Source organism: Trichosurus vulpecula, chromosome 1 (genome assembly GCF_011100635.1).
Source record: "Trichosurus vulpecula isolate mTriVul1 chromosome 1, mTriVul1.pri, whole genome shotgun sequence".
In the NCBI taxonomy this organism is placed as follows: Eukaryota; Metazoa; Chordata; class Mammalia; order Diprotodontia; family Phalangeridae; genus Trichosurus; species Trichosurus vulpecula.
This window is the reverse complement of record NC_050573.1, coordinates 290,205,929-290,224,697: the sequence shown is the minus strand read 5'-3', so window position 1 is coordinate 290,224,697 and position 18,769 is coordinate 290,205,929. Positions and strand designations below refer to the sequence as shown.

The following is an 18,769-nucleotide window of genomic DNA, read 5'->3' as shown; positions in this document are numbered from 1 at the left end:
AGTAGCTTGTGGGAGGTGAGTAGGTGGAGGAGTTGAGTGGTTAGGGAATTTGAGGAAGAATCAGTGTCCCCTAATCTATGAAGGCAGGAGTTGGAGAGGAGAGAAAATTTGTAAGCCAGGTATTAAACTCATGGAGGAAGGAAGGAGAATGACCCTGGAGTCTGAACATAACAGCTAGCAGGATTTTTTTGGGTGGTAGATATGAGTAGCATATGAATAGCATTCTCTCAAAGGAAGAGAAGTTACTGAGTGATGGAAACAGTTGCTTTAGGGTAACTAGAAAATTCTTGGCCTGGACGCTAGCAGCCTTTCCTCTAGGGACATGGGCCTTAGCACATCTATGGTCTGAGGTCTTCTCACCTGAGGAGTAAGACTTCCTTCTCCTTATACACCATGCACAAAGGTATCCTACTCACCACGCTCATTGAATTTTGTGACTTTTTGGAAATGCCAGCTATCCACAAACCAAATAGCATCTTCAAATTACTAGAACAATATTTTTCACAAATCTGTAGGTGACTGCCCTTTTAAATGACACAAGAAGTTCCAGCTTCTTTTTGCCTAACCCTCTCCATCTAATAATAATATCATTATTTATATTTATGTTACACTTTAATATTTGCAAAGGACTTTTATATACATTATCTCATTTGAGCCTAACCACAACGCTAGGAGGTAGGTAACACAGGCATTCTTAATCACCATATTATGTTGAGGAAATTGAGGTTCAGAGGTTAAATGACTTATCCACAGCCACAGAAGTATAAAGTAGCAGAGGTAGGATTTGAACCCAGGTCTTCCTGACTCCAAATCCAACACTAAGGGGAAAGGACATTATTTCCTACTCCCTGGGAAAATTGGTGGAAGAAAGAAAAAAGGTTACTGAAGGTTGTTAGGGAAGTGAAATAGTATTTTGGTTTTTTTTTTCAGGAATTGTTAAACCATCCTTGTAACATTTTTAGTAAATTAGAAATAAAGACTTCATAGACTTCATATGAGATAGATAGAGAAAAGACCACATAGATAATTGTACCCCTGCCTATAATTGTCTGTAGGTTGTAGTGATTAAGAACATTTGGAATGTGTAGGTACATTTAAAATATATAAACATATGTTGGTGGGGGAGGGACTATAGACAAATCCAGATAATGTTTGTAATGCTGAATGAAAGACAGTGCTGCCTTTACAGCCTGCTGGCAGCCCTGTATAAAATTCCTTAAGTGATGACAGCCAGTTTGACAGTGCATGAGAGAAATAAAATGTAAAGGAAAAAAATTCACAAAATTTTGCAGGAGCTGAAATACTTAGCATATTTTCTGAGATCTGGACTTGATTATGTATGTACAATTAGAGATTGGAGATTTGATATGAAATTAGAACAGGTGCCATTGGTTTATTGGACTGAGTCAGATTGTGGTATCTGTTTCGTAATTATTCCATGCCAGGTTTTCAGTTAATGGAATGCCTTACTTCCAAAGCTTGCCTCCATTCCAATTCAGTACACAACAAGCATTTATTTAGCATCTGCTTTGTGCAAGGCGCAGGAGATACAAAGATAATATTTTTTTAAATAGTCCCTGCCTTTAGGAAGCTTACATTCTATGGAAGGAAGACAGCATATGAACAGATCTGTATATACATGATCATTTAAGAGTGGAGAGAAAGCTGACAACTAAGAGAATCAGAGGGATTCCCAGAGGAAGCCTGTGAGCTTAGATGTAAAGGAAGGTAGGGCTTCTAGGAGGTAGAGGGGAAGAAAGTTCATTCCTAGCATCTCACCTCATCTCACAGAATCCCTTTTCCTTCGAACTGCGGTTCAGGTAGTACCAACTACACAAAAGCTCGACTGATGCCCCTGCCCCTGGTGTTAGTACCCTCCTTACTAACTACATTGTATTCATTCTGTTTTTATACTATATACACTTATACATGTACGTGTTGCCTTCTTTCTACCCATACACTGTAAACTCCTTGAGTATAAGGATTATCTCTTTTTTAAAAAATCCCACAGTACAGTGCCTGGAACATAGTAGGCACTTTAAAAATGCTTGTTGATTGGTTGATGGAGATAGAAGACAGAATGCCCAATTTGGAGAATAGCAGGTAGGCCATTTTGGCTATAATGGTGTATAAAGGAGAATAACATGAAATGTGCCTGCAAAGATAAGATGGAGCCAGGTTTTGAAGGGCTTTAATTGTCAAGGCAAGGAGTTTGTATCTTAGGGGTTGTAGTCAAGATGGCAGAGTGAGAGATAGCAATTTTTCCCTTATCTCTTCCAAAACCTCCCCTACAACAATGTAGAAAGCTTGCCAAACTGAATTCTGATCAGGAAAGCCAAGGAAAAATTCACAGTGAGCCATTTTTCCAACCCAGAACACGCCAGGAACATAGAAGGGTGTACAGACATGGGATGCTAGCCATGAGCCTCGCTCAGCAGCACTGCAGCAGCCAGTGGCAGCACCGGCAAGGAGCAACCTAGCACCCAACGTTGGTAATGGTACTAAGCATCTAGGCAGGAAGAAATCCCAAGGGACCGCTATGGTTGTACTGGAAGCAGGAACGGATGCCATCTGGCAGCCCATTACCCTGTTCCGAGTCACAGTTCTAGTGCAGAGAGGAGAGGTTATGTGGGAGAAGGAGCCCTTCCTGTGTATGGAGCAAGGAACAAGTTCCAAAAACAGATGTGTGTCTCTGAGCCCAAGAACAGAGTGGGGACTCAGCTCTAGCTGTGCATATAAGGCTACAATGGAGTAAACCAGAACAGAAGACCAAAACTACGAGGGAGCTAGCAATTCAGTCTCTCTCTACATGTAGAACCTCACAGCGGGCTAACTGTGACTGAGTCCAGCAACAGTCCATGGAAACTCAACCACACATAAGCCAACAGACCCAAATTGAGTCAGGAATTTGCCATGTAGAGCAGGACAGCAGTGAACAGACCTCTTCCTAGAGCACCCCCACAGTGAGCTGTGAGAGCAGCAGAAACACGTGAAAGCAGCTCAGGTTAGACCTTGCCACCTGTCCCCACCAGAAGTGAGTAGAGCCCAACACTAACATAATATCCAAAGTGAAGTACAGTGGGAAAATGAGCACACACAAAAAAGACCCTGACCACAAAAAGCTACTAGGGTGACAGGGAAGATCAAGACACAAACACAGAAAAAGACAATGACTTGAAAACATCTATAAGCAAAGCCTCAGAGAAAAAAAATGCAGACTGGACATAATCCCAACAAGAATTCCTAAAAGAGTTAAAGAGATTTTTTAAAAGGGCAAAAAAAATTTTTTTAAAGTTTTTTTAATTTTAAAAAGATTTTAAAATTAAATAGGAGTTTGTATCTTAAAGACAACAGGGTGTCCTTGAACATTCTTGAGTGGGAAAATACATAGACAGACCTGTACTTCATTCAGAAAAATTCTTTTGTCAGCTCTTTGGAAGATGGATTAGAGATGAGAGAGACTAGAAGTAGGATGTCCACTTATGACTTTTGCAGAAGCCTGGGTGAGAGGTATTGAAGCCCTGAATTAGGGCCATGTAAGTGCAAAGAATAGGGAAATGAGAGATTTGTTGTGGAGTTAGAACTGACAAGATTTGGGAAACCAATTGAGTATAGGAGGTGATAAGGCAGAGCAAAGAATTGGGGACGTCTCCAGATCTGTGAACCTGGAAAGATAATGGTTAGAATAGTATAGAAACAGGGAATTAGAAGATGTGGCTTCAGGGGACAAGATGATTGATTCTATTTTGAATGAGTTATTATAAATGTTCATTGAACACATATTGGATAAGTGAAGGAAGTTCCAAACATGGTGGTTGTTCAGGAGAGAAATCAAGGCTGGACATATAAGTCTGGGAGCCATTTGCCTAGAAATGGGAAGGGATAAGTATGGGACCCATTATTTCATTGGTAGAGGAAACTCCGAGGTGAGAAAATTCCCTCTACACTACAATTTACTTATTACTTACCGATTTTAAAACAAAACAAACACAAAGCAGTAAAGTTTTTAAAAACAACAACAAAATGTCTTATAGGCCTGGTAGAAAAGCATTTTTAGCACAGTACAAAAATTTAAAGCATTCTTTTCTTAGCTTAAGACAGAGAGAAGTTAAGTGACTTCCCCAGTGTCACACAGACAGCATGTGTCAGAAGCAGGACTTGAACCCAGATCTCCCTGGCTTTGAGACCAGTTCTCTATCCATTAGACTATGGTGTTTCTATGTAATATGTGTATATTAAATACATATATAATCTATAATATCATATATATATACCTAATATTTCTGCTAGGGCAGCAGAATGGCATAGTAAAAAGAGCCCTAGGGACAGCTAGGTGGTGCAGTGAATAGAGCACTGGCCCTAGAGTCAGGAGGACCTGAGTTCAGATCCTCAGACACTTGACACTTACTAGCTGTATGACCTTGGGTGAGTCACTTGACCCCAACTGCCTTGCCTTCCCCCCTCCAAAAACAAAACAAAAAAGAAAGAAAAGAGCCCTAGATCGGGACCTGATTGAAATTTTTCCAGTCTTCTGATGACACTGAAGCACCTAATCACAGGCACCATGTTGGAGTCTCTGGCAGTACTGCTGTAAAGTGTAAGAGCTACAGCCATCAAGCCTTTCATGGCTGTGTGGATCATCCATACTGCTGAGCTGGGGAATGTTGGCCATTTCTAGCCAAAGGAGCTGGATCAGAGGCACATCTTGAGAACAATGGAGTTGCTATATCATGGCCTGGATGGACAGCTGCACCACTGCTTCTGCAGTAACACCCAGTGCCCCTTCCCCCTGATTTTTAATTATTGGTGTACTATAGTCATCAACGTGAATTTTGAAATCCCCAAACAGACAAGGAATTAAGGTGGAGAGGAACACTGAACTACTTGAAAAAATAGGATGACTTATATGAGGATAGGGAGATTTAACTTGATTGAATGAACCCCAAAAGAATAGAGGTTGCTGACTGATAGTGGCTGGAGGGTCTAGAAGTGGCAGTAAGGAGCAAAGAAATCACACATTCCTCCTGGCCCAGTTTGTTGGGGAACATGAAAGAAGGTACATTACATGCTGAAGAAGGTGGCCAGTGATGCGATGCTTTCTGGGGGAAACCGGGTACCTGTGAATGTGGGAGACAGAAAAAGTAACAGGAGTTGGAGGGAGGTGCGCTTACAATAGAAGGTTCCAGAGAGCACACTGAAAAAAGGAAGGGCAGAGCAGGATGAGGACACAGAAGGGCTGAGCTAGATGGGGCTGAAAGAGTGGCGAGTGAAAACAAGAATGGATAAAGGGGGTATAGGAGGGTGTTTAATGGGAATGAGAGGATAAGGGAGGGATCCTGGGGGCGGGGTGCAGTAGGCTAAGTGATAGGAGGGCAAGGTAGCGGATAGAAGTAAAGTAGAGGCAGGAAGGAAAGGAAATAAGAGATACACACAAACATAAAATAAAGACCAGGGGTAGAATTTGTTAGGGAAAAAGAAGCAGGGGTGGTAATCATGATCTTGGACAAAGTTAAGCTACAAAAATAGGGAAACTACACTATGTGCCAGCCGTATTTATCAACATTGTTTTTGGACTATTTAAAACAACTAAACAGCCGAAGGTGGGAATGTTGCTGTGGTATAGGAAATGACGAGTTGGCGGACTTGAAAAAACATGAAAGATTTGGACTTATGAAGGAAGAGGTTATCTACCCTCAGAGAAACAGAAGACAAATAGTATAATACAGTCTTACATGGATGCATATGAATGTATGTGTCTATATATGACTATGATTATCAATATCTAAGTATGAATAAGTATATGCATGTATGGGTATATGTGTGTATATGTATATGTGTGTATGTATGTATATGTATGAACATAACTATATGCACATATATACATATATGTATATAAAATATATCTGTTCTTACTTGTAGCCTTCTAGGGGGGGATAAAGTAAAAAGTGTACAGCAGAGAACAAAAGGAAGCAAAGAAAAAATGGACAGCTCTTAATGTATAGTATTTATTATATAGGCTTTCTTGAAATGGAAATTTATTGCTATATATTTTCATGTTCTGCTGTGCACATGGCAGTGCTTTTTTCCTTTTCTTATTTTGTATTGTTTTAGTATTTAAGTTTGTTTCTTTTTTCTCATTTTATATTTAAGTTTAAAATAAAAAATTTACAAATAACCAAAATAAAAAAACCCAAACAAACAAGGAAAAGTCGTTTTTACCTAGGCAGGTGACAAATCCATGTCCCAGTTCTTTCACGAGGAAGAGATAAGAGTTTGTTAGCCACAGAATGGGGAGGCGATACCATATGACTTTGGGCACAACAATCCACTCCTTAGGGTCACGGGATGGTAAAAAGTAGCATCAATTATCTCTTAAGCACCAGGGAAAATGGGATATTGGGTCAGGCATGTGATCAGTGGCCCCAGTGAAGTGACTGAAAACTCCCTTGCCTCAGCCCTAGAGAGTGGAGATGATGTTCCATCAAAAGATTCCCTGATTATATTGGGGAGTTAAATTTTATGCCTGATGTCAGAGGCATTGCTCTGGTTCTTAGGCTGTGGTGCTGGAGGTGAGAGAAGTGGAATCTGAGGCTTTGGTCCTAGACAAACTTAAGTCCAACAAGAGGAACACCCTCGTCCTTGCAAGGTAGTCATAAACAGCTTTATTACTGCAGTAAGTCAGGGCAGTAGGCAGGACAATCCACTCCAGAACAGTAGATTGGTTGAGGGAGACAGAAAGGAGACTGCCAAACCCAGTTGTGAGCAGGCCTAGGTCTAGGTCAGCCACTCACATTGGTCAGTTAATGAAGACTTTGTGCTTTGGTGGATCTGTGATGTCATCATGTGTACACTTCTGTCAGCAGCTTTTTTTCCTGTGCAGGTTTTGTCATATTCTATAAATCCTCCACATGTGTTGGCCTCCCCCAACATGGTAATGGCCTTCTACTACATTTCTTAACATTGCATTAATATCAGCAGAGGATTCGGTGTTGATCATGACAGTTAGTGAAGACTACATCCCAAGGTTGAATGTGTCCAATGGCAGTGACCTAGTGGGCCGTCTTGAGGAATAGGGAAATGCCCTTGATGAATTGACTTATTCTTTTATTTTCTATGTGTTTGTATATGCGAGATGTGACTATAAATTAATATAACTATTTTTAGAAAACATAGTAAAGCAAATAAATCTTGTCCACTCCGAAGTAATTACCACACACATCTTTGTACAGTGCTGCTGTGACTCAAAAATTTTTTAATTCAAACTTTACTTCTTTGTCCTTTTAGGGCAGACTTGACTTATGGAATCAGACAAGTCATTTGGAGCCAAGTCTAGTAAAATGAATAGTCAAAGTTTTGATCCCTTTTAGGTTAAAAATGAGATGCAGTTACTGAGTAATGTTACTAATCTTCAGGCATTCATAAGCTGGTTTAGATAATAATTTTGAATCAAACATACACATAGAGGATGTCTCTGAGACCAGAGTGACCAATTCTGACCATGAGAAGACACTCTAAGTGTCCTGGGCAAGTGAACATGCCCTTCTGACCATTGCTGCCCAATGATGGAACAGAACTTCTCTTTGACTTTGTGACCCTCTGCAGCTTGGGTGCCACACTGACCTGAATCACTTCTTCTTCTGGAAGATTTTTCAGAAGGAGCATCATGCTACCATCTGAACCATATAGTTTGAGCACAGTATATCTGCCTGGGACCAGATAAACCTGTGGACACTGTTACCCTCCCACTCAACCTTTCCCATGTAGAATTAGACACCAGGTTGAAAGACAAAGACAATGGTCACTTTCTGGCTCTCTGCCTCTTCTATTCATGCCAGGTACCATAGTTGTGTCAAGCTAGACAACAAACATTCAGCTTAAGAAGCCCTCCTTTTAATTTGAGTTAAAAGCAATTTGTCAGGATTATTATTTCAATTAGAAGAACAACAGCACAGCCTACTATGCTGGGCATTGTGGTGACACAAAATTCAAATGGTCTAAAGCAGTAAGGTTGAAGTGGATATTCTGAAAGGAAGGGAGGAAAGGCAGACAGTTACTTCTGGTAGGTAAAAAATTTTAAAGCCAGGGCCTGATGTTATGGTTAAGGCAAACAATAATCATTCATTCATTCAACATGTTTTATTAAGTACCTACGTTGTATCAGGCACTATGACAGGCCCTGGGTGTTCAAAGACAAAACTAAAACAATCTCTGTCCTCAAGTTGTTTTCATCTCATTGGATAATAGCCACATGTACATCAACAATTTAATATAAGCTATGTAAAAAGTAATTAATGGAGAGGGAACACTAGCAACTGAGGGGATCAGGATATATTTCCTGTAGTCAAGTCAACAAACCAACAAGCATTTATTAAGCACCTACTGCATGCCAGACAACGTCTAAGCGCCGAGGATACAAAGAAAGGCACAAAAAGTCCAGTGCTCAAAGAGGTCATAGTCTAATGGGGACACAACATGCAAACAAATATGTAGAAACAAGATAGGCTCAAAAGGAAGTTAAGGAGGACTCAGAAAGGTTTGTTGTAAAAGATGGGACTTCAGCCGAGACTTGAAGGAAGCCTAGGAAACCTGGAGGGGACAATGAAGACGAAAGAATTCCAGACATGGTAGAAAATGCCTGGAGTCAGAGGTGGAGTGTTGTATGCAAAAAAACACCTAGAAGCCCCAGAATCAGAGAGTTGGGGGCAGAGAAGTAGGAGGTGAGATCAGATGGAAGAAAACCAGAAAGGTAGGAAGGAACCAAGGTATAAAGAACTTCCAAAGCCAAGAAAAGGATTTTATTTTTGATCCTGAAAATGATCAGGAGCTGCTGGAGGTGATGGTTGAACAGTAGTCAGTGTTGTACTTTATGAAAATCATTTTGACAACTGAACAGGTGATAGAGTGGAGTGGGGAGAAATGGGTCAGGGAAACCAACCAGCGGACTATTGCAGCAGTCCATTGTGAGATGATGAGGACCTTCACTGAGGTGGTGGCAGTAGTAGTGGCAGAAAGGGACAAATATAAGAGATGTTTTGAAGGTAGAAATGATAGGACTTGGAAGGTTTGGTAAGGGGGTTGGAGAAGGTATGTGGTGAGAGAGAGTGAGGAGTTTAATATGTCTGTGGGACATCCAGTGCAAGATGTCCAATAGGCAATTGGATCTGTAAGGCTACAGGTCAGGACAAAGGTTAGGGATGGCTAAGTAGCTTTGGATCGGGCTGGATAAGATGGTAAGAATCATCAACATAGTGATGTAATTGAATCTATGAGAGCTAATCAAATCACCAAGTAACATACTATAGAGGGAGAAGAGGAAAAGGCCTAGGCCAGGGCCTTAAGATACAGCCACAGTTAGCAGGTATGACCTCAGTGAAGTTACAGAAAAAGAGACTGAAAAGGAGCAGTCGACAGGTTAGAGGAGAACCAAGAAAGCAGTGGTACAAAAACCTAGAGAGAAGAGGGTTTGGAGGAGAAGAGGGCGGCCAACAGTGACAAAGATTACAGAGTGGTGAAGAAGGGTGAAGATTGAAAAAAGGCCATTAGATGTGGCATTTAAGAGATCCTTGGTAATGTTGGAAAGTACAGTTTTGGTTGAATGATGAGGTTGGAAACCAGACCATAGAATATTAAGAAGAGAGGAAATGGGAAACTAACTTCTCAAGGAAGTTAGTCATAAAAGGGAGGAAAGATATGGGACAATAGCTATCAGGGATAGATAGATCATGTGAGGGTTTGTTTAGGATGGAGAAGATGTTAGCATGTTTATGGGCAGTAGAAAAGCTGCCAGTAGACAGGGAGGGATTGAACAGTAGTGAGAGAGTAGAGATAGTAAAGGGGGCAGTCTGCTGGAGAAGATGGGATAGGATGGGGTCATCTGTAGAGGGTTAGCCTTGGCAAGGAGGAGGCCATATTTTCCTGTGAGATAGGAATGAAGAAGAGATGGTGGCAGAAGGCACATAGGCGATATAAGATGAGGAAGGCGGAAGAGGGAGCCCTTAGCAAATGGCCTCCATTTTTTAAGTGAAATATGAGAATGTTCTCAGCTGAGAGGGTGAGGGGAGGTAGCTATGATCAGTGAGATAGTGAATTGATTAGGAAGATATATAAGGATTGCCTTGCCATAGTGAGGGCTCAGTTGAAATTATGTCCCATGAATTTGTAAGGGACCCAGCCAGCATGGTTTCATAATTTTCTCCAGCTTTGTTCAGCAGCAGATGGGGGAAGTAATCCAAGGCAGGGGCTCGGCAGGGCAAAGTCTTTGATAGGATAAGGGGGCAAGGGTCTCAAGAGAAGAGGAGAGTGTAGATTTGAACTGGTTCACCAAGGACTGAAGTTGGGAAGAAAAAGAGAGTGTAGCCAGAGCAAGTGTTACTGCCTGCAAAATAACTGAGGGGCAGGGGGATTGCAGGTCATGGTGAGCACAAAGGACAGGGTTTGTAGTCCCTCTGTCCCAATTCAGATGAAGAGGCAAAATGATACGAGATTGTGGTCAGATAAAAGAATTTCAGAGTTCATGAACATGGAAGTGGAAGTCTTATGGGTGATGGCAAGATCAAGGGCATGGCCATCACTGGGTGTGGCTGAGGTGGGGTGGAAGAGGAGGTCATGTGAAGTACTTTAGGGTATTTGGGGGAGTAACAATATATTTGTTGAAGTCACCTTATTTGAGGGTGAGTTGGGAGGAGAGAATGATTGTGAGCCAGGTACTATAAGAGGTAGTTTGTGAGTTGAGCTTTAAAGAAAACTAGGAATTCTACCAGATGAAGCTGAGATGAAGAGGGGGTGCATTCCAAGCATGGTGAACAGCCTGTGTGAAAGCCAAAGGCAGGAAATGGAGTCTCATCTATAAGGACCCCAAGTATGCCAGTTTGGCTAGAATGTGGGGTGCATGTAGAAGAGTAATGTGCAATGAGCCCCAAAAGATAAGCTAGAGCCTGGCGGTAAAGGGCTTTAATGGCTGAACTGAGAAGTTTGTGTCTTATCCTAGATACAAAAGGGAGCTACTGAAGCTTCTTGAGGAGGGGAGTGACAAGCTCACACCTGTGCTTTAGGGACATCAATCTGGCAACTATGTCAAAGACCTCAGAGAGAAGAAAAAAAAAACAGACAAGAGGCATGGCCAATTAAGAGGCTATTTCAGTAGTCCAGATGAAAAGTAATGAGGGCCTGAGCCAGGAGAGTGTCTGTGTGGAAATAAGGGGACTGATGTGAGACATTGTCAAGCTAGAACTGACGAGGCTTGGCAACTGATTGGGTGTGAGGGGTGAAGAGAGAAGGATGAGTCCGAGAGGACGCTAAAATTGTGGGCCTAGATAACTAGAAGGATGGTCACCGTCATGTGATTTTTGAAATCTGTTGCTTGGTCTTGAAGTTACGAAAGATAGGACTCAATTATGGAGTTACTTAGGCTAAGTGGACCTAATGACATATAAGCTATGACAGACAACCTGTAGTTTTCCACTGTCCTGACTCATTCTGACCCTGTGTTAATCATGTAAATTATCATGGCTCCTGATTGGACCAGGCTCCCAGCGGTTGTGTACCAGCATCCATTTCTAGGATCCCTAATTACAGATGGGGACCCTCAACCCATTTCTGGTCCCAGTTAGGACACTCCCCCACCCAAGTCTGGTATTGATAAACACCCTGGGGAATCTCCCCACCACATCTGCATCTGATTAGAAATGCCCCCTGCCCATATCTGGCATTAATTCTCTGTTCTCAACCAAGCCCATCTTTAAGGTATAAAACTTCCCTGCTCAGACCCCTCTCTGAGTGTGTGCTCCCACTGAGATTTTGCCGCTGTACCCATCTCCCACACATGAGTGACTCTGGCCCTATGCGTAGCTGAATGTCTTGTCGGTGTTGCCATATAGTGTGTGTGCTTTCGTTTTTAACTGCTTGCTGTACTGCATAGTAATAAAGCTTATGCTTATACTACCTTCCCGAGTACCAGTTTTCTGTAAATCCTCAAATCCAGGTCTTTATTCCATGAAGCAACTAAAGCAATGAGGGTCCCTTTGACAGAAAGAAGGAAGTAAGGAAGATAATGAGCTTTGTTTTGGACATGTTGAGTTTGAGGTGATTGTCATGTATTTAGGTAGAAATGTCTAATATGACATTAGTGGTATGGGACTAAAGTTAAGGAGAGATTTGGATACTGATCTGAGAGTCATCTGTATAGAGGTGAGAAGTGACTCCATGGGGGTGATGAGATCACCAAGAGGGAGGATATAGATAGAGAAGACCCAAGATAGAGCTCTGGTGTATACCTCCAAATAGGGAGCAGGACAAGAATGATGATCCAGCAGAAGAAACTAGGAAGGAATCAGGCAGACAGTAGGAAGGAGAACCAGGTGAAAGCAATGTCACTAAAACCCAGGGAAGAGGTAGTCAACAGATCCCGATGCTACAGAGAGATCAAGACAGAGAACTGTGAAAAGGCTGTTAAATTGATCTGATGGGTCATTGGTAATCCTAAAGAGATCAATTTTAGTTGAATCAAATGCCAAATTACAAGGGGTTTAGAAATGGGTATAAAGTGCAGGCAACTATCTAGTACAATTTTTAGGGGTTTGTAAAAGGGAGAAGAGGTATAAGACAAGAGCTTGAGGGGATGGTAGGATCAGGTAAAAAAAATTAAGAATGGGGAGATCTGAGCATGTTTTTAGGCATCAGAGAAAGAACCAGGAGATAAAGTTTGAAAATTAGGGTGATCTAATAGGCAAGCTTCTGGAGAAGATAGGAAGGGATGGGATCGAGGGCACAAGTAGAGGCTTCATTCATATCTAACTCATTTGGGGTTTTCTTGACAAAGATACTGGAGTGGTTTGCCATTTCCTTCTCCAGCTCATTTTACAGATGAGGAAACTGAGGCAAACAGGGTTAAGTGACTTGCCCAGGGTCACACAGCTAGTAAGTGTCTCAGGCCAGATTTGCACTCCATCCTCCTGACTCCAGGCCCTGGTACTCTATCCATTGTGCCACCTAACTGCACATGAAAAAAAAAAGTTAGGGAATTGCTGCTAAAGACTTCATATCAGCTATTGTTCAAAATCACCTGGGCACTTATGACCAGGGTGTGGAGTGGTGGATTTCTGACTGACAAAAACAACCTTGACTTTTCTCCTCTATTCTGGACTCAACAAAAAGTTTCTAGTCAAGCTTTAAAAAGAGAGAGAGTTGGGGGTGGGGGGAGACTTGAATTCTTACTCAGAGAAATAACAGTTTGGAAAGTGCACGAGTGTCAACAAGTTATGTAGATCTTATCATTATTGCATTTTTGGTGCCTCCCAGATATCCAGCCTAGGCTCCACCGTCCTGTCAACACCCTTCACCAGCCCACGCACCATAAAGTATATCAACACCTGAGAAATATCTAGCCCTTGTGGAAGGTTGTGCCTCCCAAAAACTCTTGGATGAGCTCACAGATTTCTTCTTCCTTCTCCACCACTCTGTCCTCCATATAGCCATTATCTGTTTTGTGGTTCCCTTGGTAATAGTAATAGTGAGCCGACTGCTGCTGTGAATGCTGTCCAAAAGAAAGGCTAACCCTTTAAGGCTAAAAGAAAGAGAATGTTACTATGCAGCCTTCACTAACAAGCATTAGCCCAGCTTGGAAAGACATCTTAGAATAATTCATCCTCAAGTTACTTGTCTCTACATTTGTCCATAAAAACTCTAATGGTGTTTGCAGAAATGCTAGAGAATAACCTGTATTCTATGTAAATCTTCTGGGTCTTGGATCCTTTGCCCCAAGGAAAATCCTCACAACTCTAAAGCTGTGTCTATTGTGTCTCGTCAATTAATATATCCTATGTAAAAAGCAAATAAAGAACTCTCTCTTTGTAGCCTTCCAAAATATAGGCTGTCCCAAAAGTATTAGTGCAGCTGTAAGCTATTAAAACTTGAAGATTTTGGGGATACCCCACGTGTCTTTGCTCAGATATGGTGGATGTGTTGTTTGGTTTCTTCGCTTTTTCCCCCTTTCTTTTTAAACCTTTATTACAAAGGAATTATAGTGGCAGGAGGAAGCAAAGATTCAGAATGTGATATAAAAACAAAAGGCTTCAAGTATATCATATATACATTCCCAGATATTATTTGGGTGTATAGTCATGCATGTATTTAAGTTGGCAAAGGGTATCCAGAATGACAAAAGGTGGTTGGTTTAAATATGCTGCTGCTGCTTTTATTTAGTTACATGCACAATGTTATTCCTGCCATATTAAAATTAATTAATTTTTTACAATGTTCTTCTTTTCTAGGCTGCTTTAAATGCCTTGAAACAGTTTTCAGAGCAAGGTCTTGATCCACTAGAAGGGGCAATGAAGATTGAAAACGGATCGTTTGAACAGTAGGTACCATCTCTGTCCTTTATCTGGTTTCTGATATTCTCTTTTCAGTTATGACTGTACAAGGTGTTCCATACAAGTGTGATCCACCAAAAGCAGTAGAATATAAACTTCTTGAGGGCAAGGATTGTTTTTTGTCTTGTCATTGTATCCCAAGCCCCTAGCACAATGCTGGGCACTAGCTGCATAGTAAATGCATACTGAATTAAAGTGAACTGCCTCAGGATTCCAAATCATGTTAATAGCTTTTTATATTACTTAGTTTATCTAAGGTAATGGAAATAACCAAAACAGTTTACAGATCTCCTATTAACAACTTGTGAAAGCTTTGAGTAGCGGTATTGATGTTTATCTCTGGATTTTTATGCCTATGTATTCAATAATTTAATGTAAACTTTGTTAACTCTTGAAAAACATGTGAAGGGTAGGGAGGCAGGGGGTGGGGGAAGTAGAGTTGTAGAGGGGAAAGACTGCAGGATTTGGAGTCAGGGTTTTGAATCCCAGTTGTTATTTGTTACCCATGTAACCTTGGGCAAATCCCTGACTTCACCTATTAAATGAGGTGGTAGATTAAATAGTCTCTAAACCTTCAGCCGTAGCTGAGTCTGTGGCTCCATCATAATCCTCTTGGTCTTCTAAAACTAACACATAATCATCTTGGGGTTTTTTTCATAAATATTTCATCTTTATCAATCTTTATTTTTGTGGGTTAGTATTTGCTTTTCAGTGTACAAATTTTGATGAATTGACACAAAACATACCGAAAGCAAATAGATTAGAAGTAAGGATATGAGAAATGATCACCTCAAATATTTAGAAGGCATTCTCTGCAGATTACACCTTCAGCAAACTCTGAGTGAGATGGATAATAGAGGAATGAGGCAGAGAAGTTGGGAAGAGATCATTCTCAACTTTGCTAACGTCTGCTGTCCAAATTTGTCACCTCCTCTCCCCTCCCACACCCCAAGTATTGCCGAAATGGTACCATTTGTTTTGCTGGTGCTGATTGAAACAGAAAACAAATAAATAAATGATTATTTTCTCTTAGTTCTGCAGTTCACCTCATCTTTTTTTTTAATTTTAATTGGGTTTTTGTTAGGTTATGTTATATAAGAAATTAAACTTGTAGTCTATAGATAGTTGACATTACCTGAAAATTTCCAAAGCAGTTCTGCTTACATAATAGTACTCCAGGTTTTAAGCATAATTTCCTAGATTTTTGCTATGAAATATGTTGTAAGAGAACAATTGTAGGAAATATAAAGTATTTTAGAAAATTATACTTATAGGGTTATATATTATCCTAGAAATTTATTCTATGGTTAATATAGAAATTAAATTAAATTTAAAAATGCGCAACATTGATAATTACAAGATAAGAATTGGAAGACAGAAATGGCATTTTAAGTTTTCTATAGATTGGCAACTATTTATAAGTTAATTTAATCAAAAACATTTCCACATGATCTCATCAGCAGACTATCTGAGCATAAATATTGTTGTTTCACTTTAAAATGTCACTTTTGTGGTGACCTTTGAATCTTATGTGCCATCTGCCAATAAACATGTCTTAAGATGTGCAACCCTGGACCTTAAGCTCTTGTTAATGTATTAATCTTTCAGACAAGCCAAGCATCTGGGAGAGAAAGCAGACAATAAACAGACTAACTCAGGCACCACGGCTCATGACTGCAAGGATTCAAAGGCTGTCGTCTAGAGCTCGCCAGCACCCACGGCTGCCACTGCATCCTTATAAACCTGTCAACACGCAATAGGGTGTATGTGTTCAAGGAAATGAATGACTAATACCATTATTTGAGTCCTATGTGAAGACAACACTATTCTAACGCAAGAGATAATATACATGGTACTGTTTATTCAACTGGGGAAAAATAAAACTTCTAGCATTTTCCTTGGAACTTGATATCAAATCATAACTCATTTGCCCAGAGGCAGCCGAAATCGGATCGTGCTACTGGAGCTTAAAATAACAATTAGTGAAAAAGTGTTAGAAAAAAAGAGATCAAGTTTAAAATCTATGAATAGTGAAGAAAAGGATGGATGTGGTTCACTTAGGATGATTTTTTTCATAGTATAGTTTTAAGTTCACCTCTATTCTTTTTTTAAAAAACAATGTTTGGATATTTTAAAATTAACCAATGGCAGTGCTGTGAAAACTGTAGTTGTTGTCTTCATATATAGTCATGCAGTTCATCTTTTTATGCAGTCACATGCATTCTTCATGCGATATGAATATGTCTGATGCACTACTCAGAGTTGTATGCAAAAAAAGTCTTAAATCATGACAAGTATTTGCTTCAAACATGAACTGATGTTAGTAAGGATCAGTTATGATATACTCCAGGTAAAAGCAGTTATGATATTTGAGTTCCATGATTCCATTAGCAATTAACAAGGCGTCTTGCCTCTGAGGGAATATTTTCCCCTTGAGTCCACTCTCTGTTGTGTAAAACACATCTTACACCCATTTTGTGTGTTGTATCAAACCACTGTTTGCATCAAGTGAGTGTTTTTAATAACTGAATTCTGACCTGGGACCGTAGTAGACAGAATTGAAGTGAAACAATTAATGTTGTAGGAAAGACAAAAAAAATGTTGAAAGAAATGTAAAAATTATTTTGGCCCTGTGAGAACCTGGAGCTGAACCCTGATTCTGTACCCGCATGTTGGGATTCCACGTGTGGCCAAACAGTAAAACCATGTCAGTCCATATGCAAGTTGTTGTCATTTTTTTTCACTCTCATTTAAAATATAAATCCAATGAAGTAACGAAAAAAATCACCTCCGTGACTAGTCATGACGCACAGTAACGTCATGACCAATGTCCTTGGTGCTTGTGCCACACACAGGCCGCCTTACCTGGGAAACTTCCCAGCTGGCCTGAGTGCCTGCCTGCCTCCCTGATAGCTCACAGGGCCAGTGTTCTTGACCTAGCAGTATGATCTTATTGTGTACGCTTTCTCTTTATTGATTTTCAAATCTTACGCAATAAAAAAACAGTATACGATTTAACTGCTCAACCCAGCATGACAATAGGAATACAATTATGTAAGACTTCACAAGCAAAACCACCACAAATCATGATCTGGCTGACTCACACGCGACCAGAGAATAAACAAACAGCAACATAAGGAAATAACTCCAGGGTTATTTTTAATTAGTCCCATGTGGGGAAGTCCAACAGTATTTGGAGGGTTAGGTACCCTTAGATGAAATAGGTCTAGTTACAAAAAGGTATGTGCCCATGGAAATAACCAAACATGTGTTAAATTGTGGCTTATAAAAAGCGTTTTAAGACATGTTCAGCATTGTATTGATTCAATGGTCCCCCCTGAGTTATCAGCCATCAACCATCCTTCCAAAACCAGCACTTTTCCCATCAGACATTCACCACCTGAGACTCAGATGAAGGACCGACAAGGATTGACTTAAGAAAAAAAAAAGATATACTGGTAGGCATAGATTATTAACAGTAGGGTTTAAGAGCAGATTTAATCTTCAGTTTACTAAATGCAGTAAACATAGACCAGTTTCTGCAGCAGACAACCTGGAACAACACAGTCATTTCTGTGGGAGGGTGATGAGCTCAGAAACAAACCAGACTAATCATTTCTCGGGACCGAAGTATTTGAAGCATTTAGCTCTTCGGTTGTGCTGTAGTCTCGGAATCCTCAAGGTGCTTACTCACCTCAAGACCATAGCACAGTGAAAAAAATAGCAGTCTTATTGCAATAGAAAAGGTAAAGATTTATCAGGCATTCAAAATCCAATTTCCTCTATAGATTTTAAAAGCCCCTAAAGATCTGATTTTTCTCCCACCTTTTCCAGTGAAATGTTGGGGATTTCTTTGGATTAAATTAGCAATGCATAGGAATGGATCTGCCAAGAGTCAGTACATGGAAGTGTGTGATGCTTATATATCATTAGTGGGGAAACCATTAACTAGATTTATTGAGAGAATGTTTCTTCAGCACAAAGAGATCTTTTGATGAAAAATGGAACTCATTATTCTTTAAAGGAATACAGATTGACTTATCTCCTTTATCAATTACAGTCTCTGCTTTCAGCTTTTCTCAATCAGTATTAGACTTTGTAGTCACTTCCCAGTGTCAGGGCCAGCATGTTTTATAAAATGGTCTGGTTTAGTGTTTCAATCTGGAAATATAATATCGAATCCCTTTAGAACTTGGGCCATCCCCTTCCAGTACAACTTTCCAAAGAGTCAGCATTGAGACATCATGGGTCACACTGTGACACTGCTGTTCCTATTGTTTCCTTATGTGACCTCATCAAGGGGTTGCTTCTTCTCTCTAGCAAATATTCTTAAAAATGGGGTTCTGAAAACATTAACCAGTTTCCTGAACACACGGAAAAATAAAAACAGATTCGTGGAA

General features: G+C 40.4%; 1 protein-coding gene across 5 annotated transcripts in view; it reads left to right on the top strand.

Annotated features, from left to right (window-relative positions):
• STAU2 (staufen double-stranded RNA binding protein 2) overlaps window positions 1-17,087 on the top strand; it is a 422,077-nt gene extending 404,990 nt beyond the window's left edge. For all 5 annotated transcript variants that reach the window (XM_036768257.1, XM_036768272.1, XM_036768268.1 and 2 more), the window contains 2 exons: window positions 14,268-14,356; window positions 15,978-17,087. In XM_036768257.1, coding sequence (XP_036624152.1) covers window positions 14,268-14,356; window positions 15,978-16,071 — 183 coding nt within the window. In that variant the 3' untranslated portion in view covers window positions 16,072-17,087. The remainder of the gene's footprint in view (window positions 1-14,267; window positions 14,357-15,977) is intronic.
• The last annotated feature ends 1,682 nt before the right edge of the window (window positions 17,088-18,769 follow it).